This window comes from Henckelia pumila, chromosome 2, assembly GCF_033568475.1.
Source record: "Henckelia pumila isolate YLH828 chromosome 2, ASM3356847v2, whole genome shotgun sequence".
Taxonomy (NCBI): Eukaryota; Viridiplantae; Streptophyta; class Magnoliopsida; order Lamiales; family Gesneriaceae; genus Henckelia; species Henckelia pumila.
This window is the reverse complement of record NC_133121.1, coordinates 130171403-130192465: the sequence shown is the minus strand read 5'-3', so window position 1 is coordinate 130192465 and position 21063 is coordinate 130171403. Positions and strand designations below refer to the sequence as shown.

The window sequence follows — 21063 nt, the reverse complement described above, 5'->3', positions numbered from 1 at the left end:
ATGCCTCGAACATCATCTAACACGGTTAGTTTATCAGTCGATTAACCAAATCATAGGCGAGGTAGTCCTACTAGATGTTCAAGAAGGTTTGTTCTGAAATTAGGCTCCGGTCAACTTACTTTCTCATGGATACTGTCTTTGTATGGCGATCTGTGGTTAAGGGCTAACTGATGAACAGGAAAGATGGATTGGAAAGTGATGGCAAGAAGTACGAAATTTTCGGTGAATTCGAGTGTAGTTAGCCTTAAAAGTGCTCTTTCCTAATAATCTTGGGAAAATATTTCCATTCTGGGGTTGCCAAACTAACGTTTTTAGAGTTGAAAAATGACGTTGCGAAAGTTTGGTGCAATGGCCCCAGGTGCTATTAGCTTCTGGGGCCATATTTCCCTCATTTCTGAATTTGGTGGACTTCCATTTAAATCACTGTGCAGGTATCAAGATCATGTGAATCAATACTGGCTATCTATTATTACAGAATTATATGATACAATATGTGGCAGTGGCTCTTTTCTCTTTTATTTTTTTGCCCAAAGCACCCACTACTCCATTTACTCCATCATACAGTACAGAAACAGAAACTAGGCTAAACTTTTCTAACTTGGAATTTTTCTACGATCTTTAAATGAATTTGAGTGAAAATATAATTGTGTTCCTTGTATTTAGATGTTCTTTATAAAAATTCAATATAATTTTTTTTTTCTAAAAAAAAAATCTACATATCCCTGTTGACTAATGATTTTGTGTGGTATGGAACAAAGTATTCAGTATTGGTGCGTTAGCTTTTGAAGATGTGTGGGGAAAAAAGAGGAACAGTGGTTTCTTGTGGCAAGGAAGACATGTGACATGACATCAATTTTATCTTCGAGTACAAATAAATGCATTCTTATTTTTATTTCGTCATGTTATGATATGATTGGTTTGATTAATGTGAACTCAATAAATTTTATATTTTTTTATTATTATTTTAGCCCATTGTATATGTAAGGATAATAATTAATTTCTTGAATTTAAAATTCGGATAATAATTAATTTCTTGAATTTAAAATTCTTCCACCACTATTTTAAGGAGTAAAAATTAATTTGATAGAGAAATTATTGGTTAAATTTCAAATTGGTATACAAATTTTTGTTAATGGCTTAATTGGTACATGTCCATTGAATCTCAATCAATTTTCGATGACATTTATGTAAAATATCCATTTTAACTTTTATTACAAAAAATACACATTTTATTTTTAATTTTAATTAGATATATTTGTATATTACATTTTAAATGTAAAAATTGATTTGATTAAAATTTTTATCTGTATATAATATTTATTAATTAGATATATAAATAGATTATATATTTCAACAAAAAGAATTAAATAAATTATATTAAGGCATACAATATCTAAATAATTGTATAAATAAATTGATACTAAAGAAAATAAATAAATATTTGTTTTAACTAAAATTATGATTTTTTATGCATAATATTTTCATTAATATTTTGAAAAAAATATTAAATAAATAGTGATTGTGATAAAAAAAAATTTAATATTTTAACTATATAAAAATTTATTGAATATATAATTTTAATAAAAATATAACGTAAGTTCTAATAAAAATTAATTTAAAGTTTACCATAAAAAATTAATTTAAATTTTCAAATTATATTTATAATACCAATTTATCAAAACACCAATTAAACTCCGCCATAACACGTCACATGTTTTTTAATCAATAAATAAAAAAATTGAAAGTTTATTTAAACATAATAATTTTATAAGAGAACTTGACTAAAAATAAATTGAAAGTCGTTCTCGATTTTTCTGACAGACAAAAACAATGAGGCTGGTTTTAAAACAAAATAATATTATTGTATTAATTAATTTGTAGTATCAAAAGACAATTATACTTATTTCTTCAAAATAATTTGGTCAAAATCCGATTCACATCATGTACTAATTTAACATTTAACCAATAATTCATATATCAAAATAATTTTTACTCACATTTTAAGCATGTTCCTTGATCATTTTGATATTAAAATGTCTAACTTTCTCATCGACCCTATTTGTAATTTTGTAATAAAATGATGGTGTTTCTCGATGTTCGAGTCAATGGAATTGGAACGTGTGACTGTTTGATCGACGTGTACGAGTAGCATAGAGAAAAATACCGAGATATCGACTATATTGTATCGAAAAAAAATCGTATATACCGAAAATTTTGGTATACTGATTTCGGATTCAGTATCGGTATCGGTGTAGAATTTCCAAAATTTAGGTATTTCGGTATACCGAAAAAAATATAAAAAGGTATACACGGTATCGATATGATACGACGTATACCGACATTTTTTTAAAAAAATAGTTTAAAAAATATTTAAAATGTCGATATACACAGTATCATACCGATATCATACCGAATTTCAGTATACCAAAATTTTTTGGTAAGAAGGTTATGGATTTATGTTATACCAAAATTTTAGATACGGTATCTGTATCGAAATTTCGGTACCAAAATTTTCAATACGATATGCGGTTGAATACCGCGATATACCGTATCGAACCACCCTATGTACGAGTTGGATTCTTTTTATTAATGTTTTGTGAGTTCAATTATCTCTATAAATTGTTGGACGACTCTATTATATAAAATTTTCTCAATACGAATTTTTTTGTTTAGCTTAATTTACATATTAGATATGGAAGGTTTACTTCATAAAAAATGATTTTATATATATATATATATATATATATATATATATGAGGAAAAAGTGAATAATATTTTCAATCCACTAACTTTTCACAATGATGGAGACCCTCTCTGAAATCAATGCGATAAACTTTAGAATCATGATTCATGAGTAAATATTAGAAATATCAAGAACTAAATATTATATATATTTAAAAATGGAAGAATTTGTGATAAATCCCTCATAGCAAACTCGAATTCATCTTCAGTCCTCATTTCAGACATTATTTGTTCTCAATCCCTGACAAAAGTCTGCTCTTTGTTTGAACTTCCTATTTGGATAAGTTTACAAAAATGCCCCTAAAATGATTTATGAAAAAAAAAAACTGGATTGTTCCACTGTAATCGTTATTTTCCCTCTGTTTCTTCTTCTTGATTCTCCTCTCCCGAATCTTTTCTTCTCTCAATCTTAAATGTTTAATCCATCAACCAAAGTCGCTGATCTGTGTTTACTCGGGTAATGTTGAAGATCTACATTGACGTGGGTTGAGGGAATTTCCCATCTTTGTGCTGAAACAGAAATTTTCACATATTTGCAGGTTAGTTTTTAGATTAAAAATCTTATAAATTTGGAGTGAATAAATTATTGTCACGGCTTGATGTATGACTTACAAATTTAAAATGTTGAATTGATGGAATTGTTTGAGATTTTTTATGATTATAGAGGTGGTGTTGAATTTCCGGGCATCGCGTTTGTTTTACAGATTAGCTTACTAATATCAATTTTCACGTTTGTTGTTGGGAATGCAGTTCATTTCACGAGTTTTTGTGATAGATTAGCTTATATTTCATATTGTTCTCGATTATAATGTTTTAATTCTTAATTTTGGGGTTTTAGTTCTATACTATTACATTTATACTGTGATTTAATTTAGTAGACTTAAAATCTAGTATTCTGAATTTGAAATTTTGTACTGTTTATGTGTAATATATGATGAAAGAATATATTATTACTTCGATTTATTTTATTGAAGAGCATTCCCCTTTTGTAGTTTGAGAATGAAGTTTTACAGAATAGCTTACCAATATCAATTTTTACGTCTGTTGCTGGGAATGCAGTTCATTTCATGAGCATTTGTGATATATAAGCATATATTTCGTATTATTCTCGATTATAATGTTTTAATTCTTAATTTTGGGGTTTTAGTTCAGTACTATTACATTTATATTGTGATTTAAATTATTTGAATTAAAATCTAGTATTCTGAATTTGTTATTTTGTACTGTTTGTGTGTAATATATGATGAAAAAATATATTATTGCTTCGATTTACTGTATTGAAGAGCATGCCCCTTTTGTAGTTTGAGGATGGAATCTGGAAGTGGTCCTTGCAATCTTTCATTTTTGGGTTGCTGTAAATTCAAGAAGCAGCTGTTTGTCATATCAATTTTCAGTGGTTGTAGCTTGACGGATGTTTTTTCTAGTCTGAGCAAAAAATGTGCAGAAATATCTCCGGAATCCACTATGCTTCAATACGTAGCTCCACTGCATAAGATGTTTGTATCTTTGAATGATGATGATGATGTCCTTAATATGATTCATCTTCATATGTGTGTAAAGCTTACGACGATTGAATTGAGGGCAGAGAAAAGAAATGAACAGTTCAACAACTTGAATGATGGGAGGTAAAATTCATTTACTTATTATTAAACGTATATTTTCATTCTTCTATTTCGATATGTTTAGTAACATGTTTAATATAAAAAATTAAAGGTAAAATATTGTAGATTGCTTTGTATAAATTATCAATTAGTTGCTTGAAACCAAGATTTATTTTTAGTCATTATCAATTTGTTTTTGTGGTTATTGTTCTTTTTTATCTTATTAAATGTAAATTAAACTGTAAGGGTTTATGAGGAAGACACGCAGTCGAAGAATGACAACGAGGTTGAACAGCCCCCTTGCGCCAATACTATAGATGCCTGGATTAATTGTATTCATGGTGTAGGACAAACATTCAAGGGTGCTGGTGAATTTAGGAATTATTTTAAAAACTTTTCTGTTGCCACAAGACGTTCATTTATGTATGTAAAAAATGACAGCGAGAAGGTAATTGTGATTTGTAGTGAAAAGAGCTGCGGTTGGAGAATTTATGCTTCGAAACATAAAAAAGACAATCTATTTACCATCAGAAAATGTAAACTGCAACATAATTGTGGTGAGAATAATCTACGTAGCAGAGGGCATCCTAGAGCCGATGCCTATTGGATAGAGAATGTTGTGAAAGAAAAATTGAGAGGGGAGCCCTCTTATCGTTCGTGTACAATGCAGATGGACTTGCAAAGAGATTTTGGGGTAGAGTTAGAATACCGCAAAGTGTGGAAGGGTAAAGAGTTGGCGATGCATGATATTCATGGCACAGATGAAGGATGCTATGATAGATTAAGATGGTATTGCGATGCAGTTAAAAATACTAATCCTGGTAGTGTTGTAGAGTGTGAGATTGAACCTTTAACTAAAAAATTCAGACGGTTGTTCATTTGTTTTCATGCACGTGTCGTCGATTTTGTTAGTGGTTGTAGGCCATTGATATTTTTGGATAATACTCATATAAAGAATAAGTATAAAGGATGCATCTTAGTTGCTGTGTCGAAAGATGCGAACGATGATCTTTTCACAATTGCTTATGTCATAGTAGATGCGGAGAATGATGCGAACTGGGATTGGTTTTGTTATCATTTGAGTCGTGTGCTCCTTTACTATCAATGTATTCCATTCGACGAGTTCACATTTTTCTCGGACAGACATCCCAGTATCATCAAGGCAGTGAATCAAGTATTTGTTGGGAGTCACCATGCTTATTGTTTGAGACATTTAGTGGATAATTTCGTTAAGCAGGTAAATTCCAAATTACGAATCCTTGAGCAATTTTACTTTAAATTTCTCATATTATCTGATAATTTTAAGCTGGATCTAAATTTTTATTAATCTTTTTAGGTGTTGAGAAGTTATCCCAGACATAACAAAAAATATTGGTCTTCGGTATTCAAGAAAGCTGCGTATGCTCCGTCTTTTCAAGAGTACGAGCAACATATAAACAATATATTAGAGTCAATGCCACTTGCCAGAGGGTTTATTGTAAATTCTGATCCACAGAGTTGGGCCAATGCATTGTTTGTTGGCAATAGATGGCGTGTTATAAATAACAATATAGCCGAGTGTTGGAATAGTTGGGTTAGGCCAGCTCGTCATCTGCCTATTGTTGCTATGGTTGATCACATACGTGTGCAGATAATGAAAATGATGCACCGACGACGTGAATCAACTATGTTCATGACCAAGGAATTAAGTCCAAGAAAAGAAAAGTCTGTTGTAAGCGCATATATGGAATCCCGAACATTAAGAGTTCAGCGGTCGTGTGATTGGAAGTTTGAGGTTGTTGATGGTGAAAAGTCATTTGCCGTGGATTTAGTGGATATGACTTGTTCATGCAGAGTTTGACAGATCAATAAGATTCCGTGCAAGCACGCCATTTCTGCCATTGAGACAAAATCTCTGTCTGTGTATGATTTTTGTGACAAGTATTTCAAGATCGAATCGTATCGCGCTGCGTACAAAGGACATATTAATCCTATCCCAACCTTTGACATCAGTGAGTCATGTGTTGCTGAATCCGATACAATCCAAGCTCCTTCTGTGCGTAGTCAGCCCGGTCGCAGAAGGACGAAGAGAATACCATCGCAAGTTAATACACGTGTCTCAACATGTGGTCATTGTCATGCTAGAGGACACAATAGACGCAGTTGCAAGGAACCTATAGAGTAGATGTAATCATTTAAAAATATGATGTTTCAATTATTGGTTATTAGCATAACTTTTTAACAGAATTTATTCAAAACTTAATCTTGACTGTTCAAAAAATATGCAGGGGCAAGCGATTACTGGAAGCTGGTTTGAGCATGAAATTTCCCTCGAAAAGGCACACACGTTCGAGTGGAAGCATTGCTGGATTGCGCTTGGTTTGAGGCTTTTGTGGAACCATCTGCTGTCACATTTTAACTTGAGATGGGGTCATAGTGTAGTTAAGTGTATTGTGTTGTCTTAAGTTCTTCTGAAACCAACTCTCTGTTTGTGGTAAACAAATATGTAATGTTTGAATTTGAGAAATGATATTTGTCATTACTTTTCAGTGGACGATGCCTTCTCAGTTAACTAATCAAATAAGTCGTTGCTTTACATTTTGAAATGACAAGTGCTAAGTGATATGTATTTCGTACAACTTGTATTTAATATGGAATAAAGCTGCATAAAATTGGAACTTAATGTCGGATTATTACAATACACAGCGCTACAAGTAATATTAGTACAAGAACGAAACATGTGCAACCAAAGCAACAACATATTCCTATAATATGGTCGTGTACTGATGCACTAGTAGGCTGGTTGTGTAGCGCCTCAGAGGACGAATGCTCGTTAAGCTTGTAATTCAACTGTTCCGTTGAATCATGGACGGAGGAGGAGGCAGAATGTTGAGGCATTGAATACACGCAACTCTCTTTACCTTGCTTACTTGTGTTTGGTTTCAACTTTGACGATTTCTGAAGAGATTCACTGTGATAATCATCGTACCAGAAAAAACGATTTTGATGTTGCAGCTCACGAGGACAGAGGTAATACAACTCCCCAGGGCGGGTCGAACGTGTTCCGTCTCTTCGTAATATCATTTCTCCAAAACCACATATACATTGTGGTGCAATCTTCATTTTCATTGTGCTAGATCTTGAGAATTGAAATTTTATTTCGAAAAGCAAAACCCTAACCAAACTGAAACCAAGAAGCTAATGGAAGAGACGAAGTGTACCGACAAAGCTTAATAATGAGGGGGTAGGTGGTGGTCAAAGTATTTGATTGGTCAATGTCCACTAAAGTAGTGTGTTGCTCGTGGCCCACAATGTGTGTCATGCAGCGTATTGTATCATCTTGGAGCATATTCACAAGGACAAATCATATCGTGCCGTATTTCGGGAGGATTATTCTCAATTTATATGTAATTGTTCTACATAATAGACATTTTGATCCAAAGACACTTCCAATAGGGGAGTGTGATCCTCATGTCACACAATGGTTGTCCTACAATCAGAACGAATTGTTCTCGATTAAGTTATGATTATCCCATTATTGTTTACTAGTTGTGCTCGATCTCAGAGTATCGTGTTATTATAGATGAGTGAAATTATACCAAGTGGAAGTCCAACAATTGGTGTATTAGACGAGAAACAATCACATCAAACAACTCTCAAGTTTGGAATTCGAAAAATATACCAAAATAGTATACAATGGTTGTTACTGGACATCCACAAATGGTGAATTATCAATGTATTCCTCCTACACCATAGACAAAGTGGGGCACAAGCCATTACAAGACAAACACTTGGGTGATGGTTCCATCAATCTCTATAGATTGAAATATCCTCTTCACTTGTGTCATGCAACATATTATACCATCTTGGAGCATGTTCACAAGGACAAATCATATTGTGCCATATTTCGAGAGGATTATTCTCAATTTATATGTAATTGTTCTACATAACTGACATTTTGATCCAAAAACACTTACAATAGGAGAGTGAGATCCTCATGTCACACAATGGTTGTCCTACAATCAGAACGAATTATTCTCTATTAAGTGACGATTATCCCATTATTGTTTACTAGTTGTGCTCGATCTCAGAGTCTCGTGTTATTATAGATGAGTGGAATTATACCAAGTGGAAGTCCACAAATTGGTGTATTAGACGAGAAACAATCACATCAAACAACTCTCAAGTTTGGAATTCGAAAAATATACCACAATAGTATACATTGGTTGTTAGTGGACATCCACAAATGGTGAATTATCAATGTATTTCTCCTACACCATAGACAAAGTGGGGCACAAGCCATTATAAGATAAACACTTGGGTGATGGTTCCACCAATCTCTATAGATTGAAATATCCTCCTCACTTGTGTCATGCAGCGTATTGTACAATCTTGGAGCATGTTCACAAGGACAAATCATATTGTGTCGTATTTTGGGAGGATTATTCTCAATTTATATGTAATTGTTCTACATAACTGACATTTTGATCCAAAGACACTTTCACTAGGAAAGTGTAATCCTCATGGCCCACAATGTATGTCCTACAATCAGAACGAATTGTTTTTGATTAAATAATATTTATCCCATCCATGCGTACTAGTTGTGCTCAATCTCTCACTGACTTGTTTTTAAAGATGAGTGGAATTAGAGTAAATGATAGTCCTTAAAGACGAGAAAACATCATATTAAACAAGTAATGAGTTTGGATTTCGGACAATATAGCCATATTATATACATTGGGTGGCAATGGACATCCACAAATGGTGCTCTCATTGGGTCATGATCAATGTCTCTCTCCTACACCTTAGACAATGTAGAGCACAATACATTACTAGACAAACACTTGAGTGATGGTTCCACCAATCTCTAAGGATTGAACACACCTCTCCACTTGTGTCATGCAGTGTATTATATGATTTTGGTGCATGTTAACATGGACATGCCTTATTGTTCCTCATATGAAAAAGATTATTCTTCATAATTCAAAGATTGTTCCTAATACATGACATTTTGATCCAAATACACTTTCAGTAGGAAAGTGTAATCCTCATGGCCCACAATGTATGTCCTACAATCAGAACGAATTGTTCTCGATTAAATAATATTTATCTCATCCATGCGTACTAGTTGTGCTCGATCTCTCACTGACTTATTTTTAAAGATGAGTGGAATTAGAGTAAATGATTGTCCTTAAAGACGAGAAAAAATCATATTAAATAAGTGTTTGTCCTACAATTGGAACACTTGGGTGATGGTTCCACCAATCTCTAAGGATTGAACACTCCTCTTCACTTGTGTCATGCACCGTATTATACCATATTGGAGTGGAACACTTGGGTGATGGTTTCAAATTCATATTGGATTGTTCTACATAACTGACATTTTGATCCTAAGATACTTCCACTAGGGGAGTGTGATAAAATACTTGCAGCCAGTCGAGCACGATATGTGTCAATCTTCACTGTATTCTGATATTCTCACATCTCAGCCGAGTCACGGGCTAGACACTCTACCCACATGCATGCAAAAACACCACAATCAATTTATATGTAATTATTGAAGCATGTTCATAAGGACAAATCATATTGTGCCGTATTTCGGGAGGATTATTCTCAATTTATATGTAATTGTTCTACATAACTGACATTTTGATCCAAAGACACTTCAAATAGGAGAGTGAGATCCTCATGTCACACAATGTATGTCCTACAATCAGAACGAATTGTTCTCGATTAAGTTATGATTATCCCATTATTGTTTACTAGTTGTGCTCGATCTCAGAGTCTCGTGTTATTATAGAAGAGTGAAATTATACCAAGTGGAAGTCCACAAATTGGTGTCTTAGACTAGAATAAATCACATCAAGCAACTCTCAAGTATGGAATTCGAAAAATATACCACAATAGTATACATTGGTTGTTAGTGGACATCCACAAATGATGAATTATCAATACATTCCTCCTACACCATAGACAAAATGGGGCACAATTTTTAAACATACTTACATACTGTATCTCCATAAATCATAAAAGCATACAAAGACTATACATGTTAATCAAAGTTGTTTTTCAGCATTTCCCTTTCGTGACATAAAATACTTGCAGCCATTCTTGCACGATAGGTGTCCATCTTCACAGTATTTTGATATGTCCACATTTCATCTGAGTCACGGGCTAGACACTCTACCCCCATGCATGCATAAACACCACAGTCAAGTGTTTCACCTTAATGACGCATACGTTCCCTCAACACAGCGGAGTCGGGTATGATGAAATTTGAATGATGACGAACCCAACCAACCAAAAAACGTGCCTTCAAAGATAAATATTATCAAAACACATTTATACAATTCACATAACATGACACAACGAAAACTCACCAACGTTCTACATGCCCTAGGCTGAACGAATCGGGAAGTGAATTCCACATTTTGAACACTCCTTCCTTTGCGTGAAACACTAGCAAAAACCAATGCGCTCTGCTATTGATTGGAAAAATGAGGTATTTGCATCTCTTAAACAAATCACCATTCATTTTCTGCAAAAATAACTTTGAGGCAGAAGAGAGTCGCGAAAAAAAGGAGTCGTAATCATTATTTTGAACCTTCATTTTTTTTCCAAATTTTTTGAGGTGCTCAAACAATTCTGCCTGCAAATGAAAGAACAAGAAAAATGAAAAACTAACTCAAGTGTATAGTATATCAAACGTAAATAATTAAAATTTTACTAACCTGCACCAAAGTGTCCATGCAAAATATTTCATTTCCATTATCCACACTGAATTTTTCCATCATCCGCATTTGAACATTTATAATCTCATGACTAACAAGCTTACCAAACAAGAAATCACAGAAAACGGACCCTGATAAATGGACAATTCCGTCTAGCCAAACATCAACACTACAACGAATTATTTTGTATTAAAAAAAGATCCCAGAAAAAGATTAAAATTAATACACGATCTTTCAGATAGAAAGCCATACGCTATGTACTCAAAAGATATTCTTTCAACAATTTTTTCTCTTCGTCAGTGGCTTCTTCATGTCCACAAAAATCTGTTCTACCTTGATATTCACCAGTCCAAGCCTTACTCAAGTCGTTATCAGGTAGTTCCTCAACATCAATTACTTTATTTGCCTATGTCAGAATACACAAAGATGGTAAAAAACAATAAAGATTTCCACGAATTAAAATATATGACTTCAATATCAAATAATCAAGGTTAAAGGAAGGTTTCTATCAAAGTTAAACCTTTTTTCTTCCCTTCCTCTTTGGCGTGGTACTGGGTGGAGTCACAAACATTGACGGTTTTCTTTTCTTTACCCGATCACCCATCGTTCTGACATTATCGACAATAGAAGATTGAAAATTAATGATTTCCTCAACCTTCTCAGAATTATCGTCAGTCTCGTCCACCCCACCACTTTTGTCAGAAGTATCCTCATCAATACGACTTTCAACCACGTTGGTTGAAATATCACCCGCAGAAACATTATTCTCTTTAACCACTTTTGTTACAATATTATCCAACAACTTATCAATCTAATTCAGATCTTCACTACTACCGTCACATGATCCGTTAAGAGAATTCTCTCCATCAGCTTTTCTTTTTTTCATTCCCATGTCACCACTTTCTTCATTTTTATCCCTCCCAAGCTCAGCACCAACAACACCTTTTCCATCCCCCAAGTCATCAACACCTATACTTTCTTTCATCTCAAACTCGATACCAGCCACACCCTTTCCCTTACCCAATCCGTCAGCACATATATCTTCACCCTTCTTCAATTCACCAATATCTGAAATTTTTGTCTCAACCAATTTCTGAACAACCTCACCTTCTGCATTCAAATTTTCAGATAAATCAACACAATTGTTGACAGGCACATCAACAAAATCATTTAAATTACCCCATAGGTCATGACTCGCACTCAACTCCTCTTGCTCATCGGTTTCATTCATTCCATCAGCAGCGTCATCAACACTCAGATCATTATCAACTACAATGTCCTTGCCTTTGCGATTTCGAGCAAATTCTTTCTCCAAATCCAGATTTTCTTTCAAATCAAACAGCTTCCTCTTAGCGCCAACTCTCTCACGTTTCAGCTGCGCACAAGTTCTTTTCAACATTTTAATCTCAGGAATTTGTTTATTCACAATTTTTTCTAGTTCACAATTATCTCTGCTGCCTCCTTGTTCCTTTGAAACCGGCAGCAACAACTACAACAACAAAGAAGTTAATGAAGAATATTTCTTATTTTTAAAACGTGAAATGAAGGATGCTACTCAAATTACCTTGTTCTCCAAGAACATTTCCTCTTCAGGAAAGGGATGAATCGACAAAACCTGATCCAAAAACAAATATATATCATGCAAACCTCCAGCATTCGAAATATGATTAGTAAAAAAGAAGATACCTTGGTTGACGATATGACATCAAAAGCCACTTCAGCTTTCACAGCATCCAACTTGATCTTGCTTTTTTCGAAATGAAACAGGCGGGGGCAGATATGAACACCACGAGGGACGGCTAATGACGGCACTCTTTCATAGAACCAAGCCTAAGCAAAAAATCATATAAGTAAACAAATTCAACAAATTAATAGCACAATAACTCAGATAATTATATACTAACCATCAAACCAGCCGTGCAACCATCCAAATACAATTTACTCGCTTGATTGTCCAATTCTAGGTATAAAAACCTAAACGCAACATCTCCCCATCCAAACTCAAAAAAAGTGCTCAGTTCATCAATATAGGGAAAGATAAAAGCAGGAGTAATGTAATTACCAGTCGAGAATATTACAGAATTAAATATGAACAAAATGAACATTCGAACAAAGTCATCAATGTCAGCTTCGACATTACTACTCGCAAGGAAAACAAGCTTCTTTTTTATAACGATCCTACGAGTGTTGCTTATTTTCCCTCCGAAATGCCGAGACAGAAAGCTTGATTCAAGCTTGAGGTCCAGATCAACTTGTTGACCTCTCTGATGCAAACCAAGCACGATTGAGAAGTCTCTTGATGTGAAAGAAATGGAAATATCGCCACCAACAACGAACGAGCATGAAGGACTATCAAATCTTTTAAACAGATAGTCAACCCTGCCACTACTCACAGGTAGAACAGGCATGTCTATCCATTTATCGAATGGAGTTTTTTTTATTCTGCTCATTTGTTCATTCCCTATGACCACCTTCAACTCCTCCATTATTTTTTTACAATAGGCGAGAGAACATCGAGTAAATATAACCTTGCCACTTTTGATCGACTCAAAATCATCACATATTTCCTTTTCATCAGCCATTTCTAATATTTAAAAATCATTACAAAAATTTTACATTATAAAAATAACAGAATGGAATATTGCATGGAAAAGAACAAAAACTTCAAATTTGGGAACAATTGGATACTTTTATACAAAAATTTATCAATTGTCTTCAACAATATAACATTATTGAATATATATTCAATAAATCACAAACATCTCAACAACATAACAATATAGAATTCATTTACGAAGATATACTTCAAAAACAATTTCAAGAACAAAATCCTAAAAATTGGGGATAAATAATTTAAACTGAGAAACTGTCAAAATTAAATACAAAATTTAGGAATAATGATGCGAATGTTTCGACAAATATATGCAAACAAGAACGGTACTAAGACAATTGAGCCACGAAACCCTAAAAATAATGAAAACACATAAATATTAAAAATTCTTACAATGAGGACCAAATTATTCCTCTAAACGAACAATTTTTCTCAGTTACTCGAGAGACTAATCATATATAGCGGCCAATTTAACAAATTTAAAACATGGTTCACCTATTTTTGATTTTTTCGACTTCTTCACCGTGCTAGATTTTTTTTCCTTCCGGACTCTAGAAGCTCCTTCAACTGACTTATCTTTTGAGTGTCTGCTTCGTCTAGTCAACGGTGCCATTTTCTGATCTCAAAAACTTGTCGCAAAATATCACTGCTTTCCTGCGGGAAGAATCGGTTGGGTGAGGGAGGAAAACTACCGATCGTCCTGTTTTCTTGTTTTTTGTTTATTAGAAAAATAAAGTGAGGGATAGTGTTGGGTGTTTAAATAAATTTTAGGGGCATTTTTGTAAACTAACCCAAATAGGGAATTGTAACAAATAACAGCCTTATGTCAGGGATTTAGAACAAATAATTGCTGACTTGGGGACTGAGGAGGAATTTATGTTTACTAGTAGGGATTTATTACAAATTTGCTGTTTAAAAATTACTAAAATTAAAATGTATATTATATCGAGATGCAGATTCCGATGGCTTGAATATTAAATTTAATCGCACCGAACGGCTCTTAGCCTATATATATATAATCTTTTACATATTCAAATTCGAAAAATACCATTTCAGTGATTATTTTAAAATCGAACTTTATTTTCTCGTATTACATTTTATACATCTCTCTAAAATATAATGATGTCCCACAAGAAAACTTAGAATTAGCCATTAAAAGATGAAACATAAAATGAAAAAAAAAAAAAAGAGATCAAATTTGAAATGAAATGGACATTTATTGTTTTGTTGTGATTCGAAATTTGAGACATCATCAAATAACAAATCTTCAGAAGCCCCATCCATGCCACATGCTCTGCTGAATGCATCTTGCGTGTCAGAAAGTTTCCCCCAAAATTGCAATTCGGTGCTCTATTTTTCGCATTTAACGACATAGACACCCTAACCTAATGATGCAAACCTACGAACAAATTGTAAAACAATCAAACTTAAGGGACCAAAACGTTGTAACCGCCCACTAAACTCGATATCTTGTGTTCTTTTAGTATTAGGAAAAATATTTTTCAAAAAAAAAAAAGTATAGGAGAAAAATATAACTTAAAAATAAAAAAAAAAGAGCTCCGAATGTTCCATCAAGTATCACGTAAATCGGGTGCATCGTTCAATAGAATATCAATTGGTGCATTAATTTAGTATTTTAAATTATTCTAAAGAAAATTTAGTATTTTAAATTAAATATGTTCGTATTGAGATGTATCAAAACAAGGGTAGAGACTAGAGTTCGACCCATCTTAAGGATATTACCATAACCATAGATGTAACGTCTCATTATTTGTCACATTAATAATATAAATTAATTACGTTCATGTGTAGATATATGAACCATTAAATGCATAATTTGGATATTACCTTTAATGTAGGATCTCATTAAACAAAAATAACATAGCGGAGCAGATAGACCCACAACCAGCTGCAACCACCATTAGGTGGAGTTGAGTGGCCCACTTTTTAGGCGGATTGAAAACCACCAACTCAACCTAACTATTTCACGTGGCGGATGGGCCAACTTAGTAGGCTTATATGTAATTCGAGCCCTTGATGGAGTGGGTGGGCTAACCCGCAAACTACCATTAAAAGGGCCAAGGCGGGTAGGCAGACCATTTAGGTGGATTGAAAAAATTTTAAACTCAAAGCAACTCATTTATGTTATATGGTGGTACAGATCAATCGACGAACCTAACCCACTTTAACACTTCTGTTAATATGTTAGATAGAATCTTCAAAGTAATTTATCTTTTCATTATAAAGACTATAAGGTTGTGCTTAAATCGATGAATTTCAAATTTCTTGATTTATTTGGTTGAAATAATCGAGATCAATATAAAATTCAATTGATATCAGGTTACATAATTTCAATATCAATTACCGTAAATTTCAAATACACTCAATATCCAATCAATATATACACACATACCCACCCAATGTGTGTTATTTAAAATTCAAACCTTTTTTTTTTCAAATTTAATTCGTCAATTCAATTCCAACTTAATGGTTTTTGGGGCTTAACGCTTAAATACCAACTTTAGTGGGGGTTGTGACTTGTGACAATCAGATGTAATCAGAAGGTCTAATGTGTCAAAACCGCAATTTCAAGGTGTATTTCCTAATAAAAAAATCCCTAAGGGCACAATTCTAATTACCATCAAAACACGAGTACCCAATAACAACGCGCATTTCCCCATGTTGAAAAAAGGCTGCCCTAATGCGACCGACTACCGGACTCTCCAGTAACCAAGAATTCAAAAAATCTGCCCTAGTCAACGATTTATCCACCCTATCCCCTCACCGGGAATACCAAGTCCAAGGACAAATATTTGAAATTAAAATACTACTGTTGCAGTCTATTTTTTTTTTCCAAAAAAATGTATTATTTCATCTGTTCAATCTGTACTCAGCAGGCTCAGCCCATCTCTTGATTTTCAAATGTCTCACACATTGTCTAATTGCTTGTAATATTATTTAATCCAACTACAAAGATTCAAGGGCAACTTGAGATTCAATCCCCCATTTTAAATATAAGTTTATATTCAGTCCCTATTTCAAAATTTTTTTTTAACTCCCTCGTTCCACATTTATTTTTATGGATAAAAATCGGTACAAACATATGATATTTGAGTATTAATAATTTCACATCTGATATAAAAATTAAAAATTTGAGTATAACATTGAAACAAATTTTTTAATAATAAAAGCTTACCGTAGATACATGTTTATCTACAAAATATTTATATTAACGCATTTGCTCATTATGAATCAGTACAAATATCATTATTTTGAGAATCACAAAAATTAAAAATTCATGCATACTAATTTTAAAATTTTGAGTACAAAAATATTTAATTTACGTATTGATTTATATATTTATGGCATCAATTGCCTCAAATGGAGTACAAAAATCACGATTTATATTTTCAGTTTTAGGGATATGAAATATAACACAAAATATTTATACCAAGAAAACTTGTTTTTATACCAGATCTGAAATACTTAGTACTAAAATTTCATATATTTGTACCTGATTTTTAATTTTTTATAACTGTTTTTCAATTAGAAAATAACTTGTTGGCCCAAAGAGTAAATACAAACTTTTGTTGAATCAGGGAAGTGCAGTAAAAAAAAATCTGACAGGGACTGAATCTTAACAAAACATATGAAATGGGGAGTTTTTACCAATTAACTCAAGATTGAATTATAATAATCTCGTCGAAAAAACAAAAAAAAACCTTCACGGTCACCATTTTGATGATTTGATCCAAGAAAGTTTCAAACTTTGTTTAGCGGTTTAAACAGGAAGTAAACAATATTTTACCGACAAGTACACACACTCGCACACACTCACTGCAGTCACCATCGTCCATCTTGATACTAAAAAAGAATCTAACTTTGTCCATTTCCTAGCAAAGGGGAATGCTTTTTTCTCCGAACCCAGAAAAAAAAATGGCTTTCTTCTCCCTTTCCATCATCTTCTTCTCCACATTTCTCCCATTTTTGCCACCCACAATCTCCCAACCGGCAAACACTAACACCTACGCCACTTCTTTACCTCTTCTAATGACAATCAAAGCTTCACTGGACCCTCAAAATCTTGTTCTTTCTTCATGGTCCCTGAACTCTACTTCTGGACCCTGCGATGGCTCCTTCGAAGGGATTGCATGTAATGAGTTCGGTCAAGTGGTTAACGTTTCACTGCAAGGGAAAGGGCTTTATGGCCAAATACCACCTGAGATTGGTCAGCTCAAGAACTTGACTGGGTTGTACTTGCACTTCAATGAGCTTCATGGGGTTGTACCTAAGGAGCTTGCTGACTTGACTGACCTCTCTGATTTGTATCTCAACGTTAATAATCTCTCTGGTCATATTCCTCCGGAGATTGGGTCTATGTTCAGCTTACAAGGTCGGTTCTTGGGTTATTTTTATCTCTTTTCTTCTTTCGGATAAAAAACCAGAGAAAGTTCTTTGAAATACTTGTATTGGTCTTCCAGTTCTTTCCGACTTTTCCCCCTCTAGCAAAGTTTGTTTCTTTTTGATGTTGTGAATTGAAAGTAAATAGCAGTAGTGTAGTTGGTCGAAAATAAATAAATCGGATCCTTTTTTTCAGTTGCTTTTTTATTTCTTCTTCGTTCCTTTTTAATCGTATTTTATTTTGTTTTCTGGGGTTTGGGTATTATGGTGTGTTGGGAGGAGAAAGGTGAAGACCAAAAGTTGAAAACTTTGCTATTAGATCTGTTTTGTTTAGCGATGAATAATTTATTTACTTGAAAAAGAAGACTTGATCATCTATCAATAAAATATATTGAGGTCTTTGAGAGGTGTGGGGTCTGTTAATGTTATAATCTGGTTAATTAACAATGGAGAATGAAGTCATGGTCCCGTAGCTTTCACTTAGCTTTGGTTATTTTCACGAGTTGCATATATTTTGCATTTAGTTACAGTGATCAAGCTATCGCTTACTTTTTTTTTTCTCTATATTGATGCAGTGTTGCAACTGTGTTACAATAAATTAAGTGGAAGCATTCCCACTCAGCTTGGTTCTTTAAAGAAACTAACTGTTCTGGCTCTGCAGTCCAACAAGTTATCGGGTGCTATTCCTGCGAGTCTGGGGGGTTTAATGGTTTTGACTAGGTTGGATTTGAGCTTTAATATTCTCTTCGGTTCGATCCCATCTAAGTTGGCGGATTTACCGTTGCTCAGAGTTCTTGACGTCAGAAATAATACTCTCTCTGGCAATGTCCCTCTAGGTACCTTCTTGATCTTGGGATTTGCGGTTTTGAAATGATGATTACTGTTGTAATGTTTTCTAATGATGAGGTTTGTTTTCTTGTATGTCAAAACAAAGAACTGAAGAGACTGAATGAAGGTTTCCAGTATGAGAATAATCCAGGGTTGTGTGGGATTGATTTTTCTTTGTTAAGCTCTTGTGCTGATTCTAGTAGAAGTTCCAGTAAACCTGAGCCATTTGGACCTGGTGCTGGTCGTCTTCCGTCTAAAGATATCCCCGAGTCTGCAAATGTTCTACCAAATGGGTTGAATCAGTCCAAGAGAACTCATACTGCTGCTGCTGCTGTTATTATAGTTATTGGATTAATCGTGGCTTCAACAGCTGTTGCTCTTTTTACGTTTTCATGGTATCGTCGCAGGAAGCAGAAAATCGGGAGTGCCTTTGATTCTGGCGAAGTTCGACTGAGTACTGATCAAGTTAAAGATATTTGTAGGAGAACTGCATCCCCTCTCGTTAGTCTCGAGTATTCCAACAGTTGGGATCCTCTGTCTAAGCGAGAAGATGGAAATAGTTTCTCTCAGGAGGTTCTTGAAAGCTACATGTTCACTCTAGATGCAGTGGAGTCTGCGACTCAGTACTTCTCTGAGACGAACTTATTGGGGAAGAGTGGCTTCTCGGCTATTTATAAAGGGATTTTGAGGGATGGATCTGTAGTTGCTATCAAGTGCATTTCAAAGATAAGTTGCAAGTCCGATGAAACTGAATTTCTCAAAGGATTGAAGCTATTGACGTCATTGAAACACGAAAATCTTTTGAGGTTGAGAGGCTTTTGTTGTTCCAAGGGGAGGGGAGAGTGCTTCCTCATATATGAGTTTGTTTCGAACGGGAACCTTTTGCAATATCTTGATGTGAAAGACGATAAAGGGAACGTTCTCGATTGGCCCACCCGGAAATCTATAATCCAGGGGATCGCCAAAGGTCAGCTTTTATTCAAGTCATCTCTTTTTTGAAAAAAGTTCTTGATTGTAATACTGTATCAGTACTTGTGTTCTTGTCTTAAGGTATAGGGTATTTGCATGGAACCAAAAATAACAAACGAGCAATGGTTCACAGTAACATATCAGCTGAGAAAGTCCTGATCGATAAGCACTACAACCCATTACTCTCCGATTCCGGCCTTCACAACCTATTAGCAGATGACATAGTTTTCTCGACATTAAAAGGTAGTGCTGCGATGGGGTACTTAGCTCCCGAATACACCACCACCGGCAGGTTCACTGAAAAGAGCGACATCTATGCCTTTGGTATGATCATATTTCAAATCCTCTCCGGGAGAAGCAGAATCTCACAGTTAAACTGGCAGGGGGCGGACTTATCAAGATTTGAAGACTTCATAGATGCAAGTCTTGCTGGTAAGTTCCTGGAATCTGAGGCGGCTAGGCTCGGAGAAGTTGCACTTCTTTGCACAAACGAGTCTCCCGACCAGAGGCCAGACATTGGGACTGTGATGCAAGAACTGGATGGCATCGGTTTGAACTCTTGCTCAAACACGTCACTCCAAAAGAGTTAGATTTTACCAATTTTTTTTACTGATGGCAAAGTACGCATATTGTTATGCCTGCACCGTGTATCAGCCAGGACTTAACTGAAGTTGCTTGCGAAATTCTACGACAGTGTGGAATAGTACCGAAACGAGCCGGTGAAGTAGGTAAAAGGAACGATGTATTCAATCTACGTATTTTCTTAATGCTGATATTTATCCAAGAAACAGAAGCATAATAGGCATTTCTCATGCAATTTCATGTGCTTTGAAGTTCCGAAGCCTCTGCTTGAGTAGTCATCGCCCAAAATTTCTACACCATTCTTCTACGTAGATTGCTGTTTGTTGATTTAACGTGCTCAGCAAAACTGCATAATAAATAAAAATACCTTCCCCCGAATTTATGTAAAAGTAATCTCTTAATCATTCTTTTTCAAAATTTTCAAATTTGGTCACGAGTGTTCATTTAGTAGGCTCTGGCTTTTCTGTCTTTGTTCCCTTTGAAGTTCTTGTCCTTCACTTCCTGCCAAATGAATTATTACTGAGGTGTTCTTTCTACTGTTTCAATTTCTTTCCATATGCATATGCATGTCGGGAAAACTTAACGTTTTCCGAACGTTTTACTTAAAAAAGCATTTACT

General features: G+C 34.3%; 2 protein-coding genes across 3 annotated transcripts; both read left to right on the top strand.

The window, feature by feature from the left end:
• The first annotated feature begins 324 nt into the window (after nt 1-324).
• On the top strand, nt 325-6183 carry LOC140878404 (uncharacterized). Its single transcript, XM_073282006.1, has 4 exons — nt 325-431; nt 4044-4367; nt 4590-5580; nt 5680-6183. Exons 1-4 carry the CDS (start codon nt 325-327, stop codon nt 6181-6183), a joined length of 1926 nt encoding a protein of 641 aa, XP_073138107.1.
• An 11395-nt stretch (nt 6184-17578) lies between these two features.
• Nucleotides 17579-20837, top strand: LOC140882619 (proline-rich receptor-like protein kinase PERK9). Of its 2 annotated transcripts, none has more exons than XM_073288729.1 (4): nt 17579-18057; nt 18641-18901; nt 19000-19860; nt 19950-20837. In XM_073288729.1, the coding sequence occupies exons 1-4, from the start codon at nt 17601-17603 to the stop codon at nt 20450-20452; spliced, it is 2082 nt and encodes a 693-aa protein (XP_073144830.1). In that variant the 5' UTR covers nt 17579-17600; the 3' UTR covers nt 20453-20837. The 2 variants fall into 2 exon arrangements, with proteins under 2 accessions (XP_073144830.1, XP_073144829.1); XM_073288728.1 differs by having other exon boundaries at nt 19944-20834.
• Nucleotides 20838-21063: the final 226 nt, after the last annotated feature.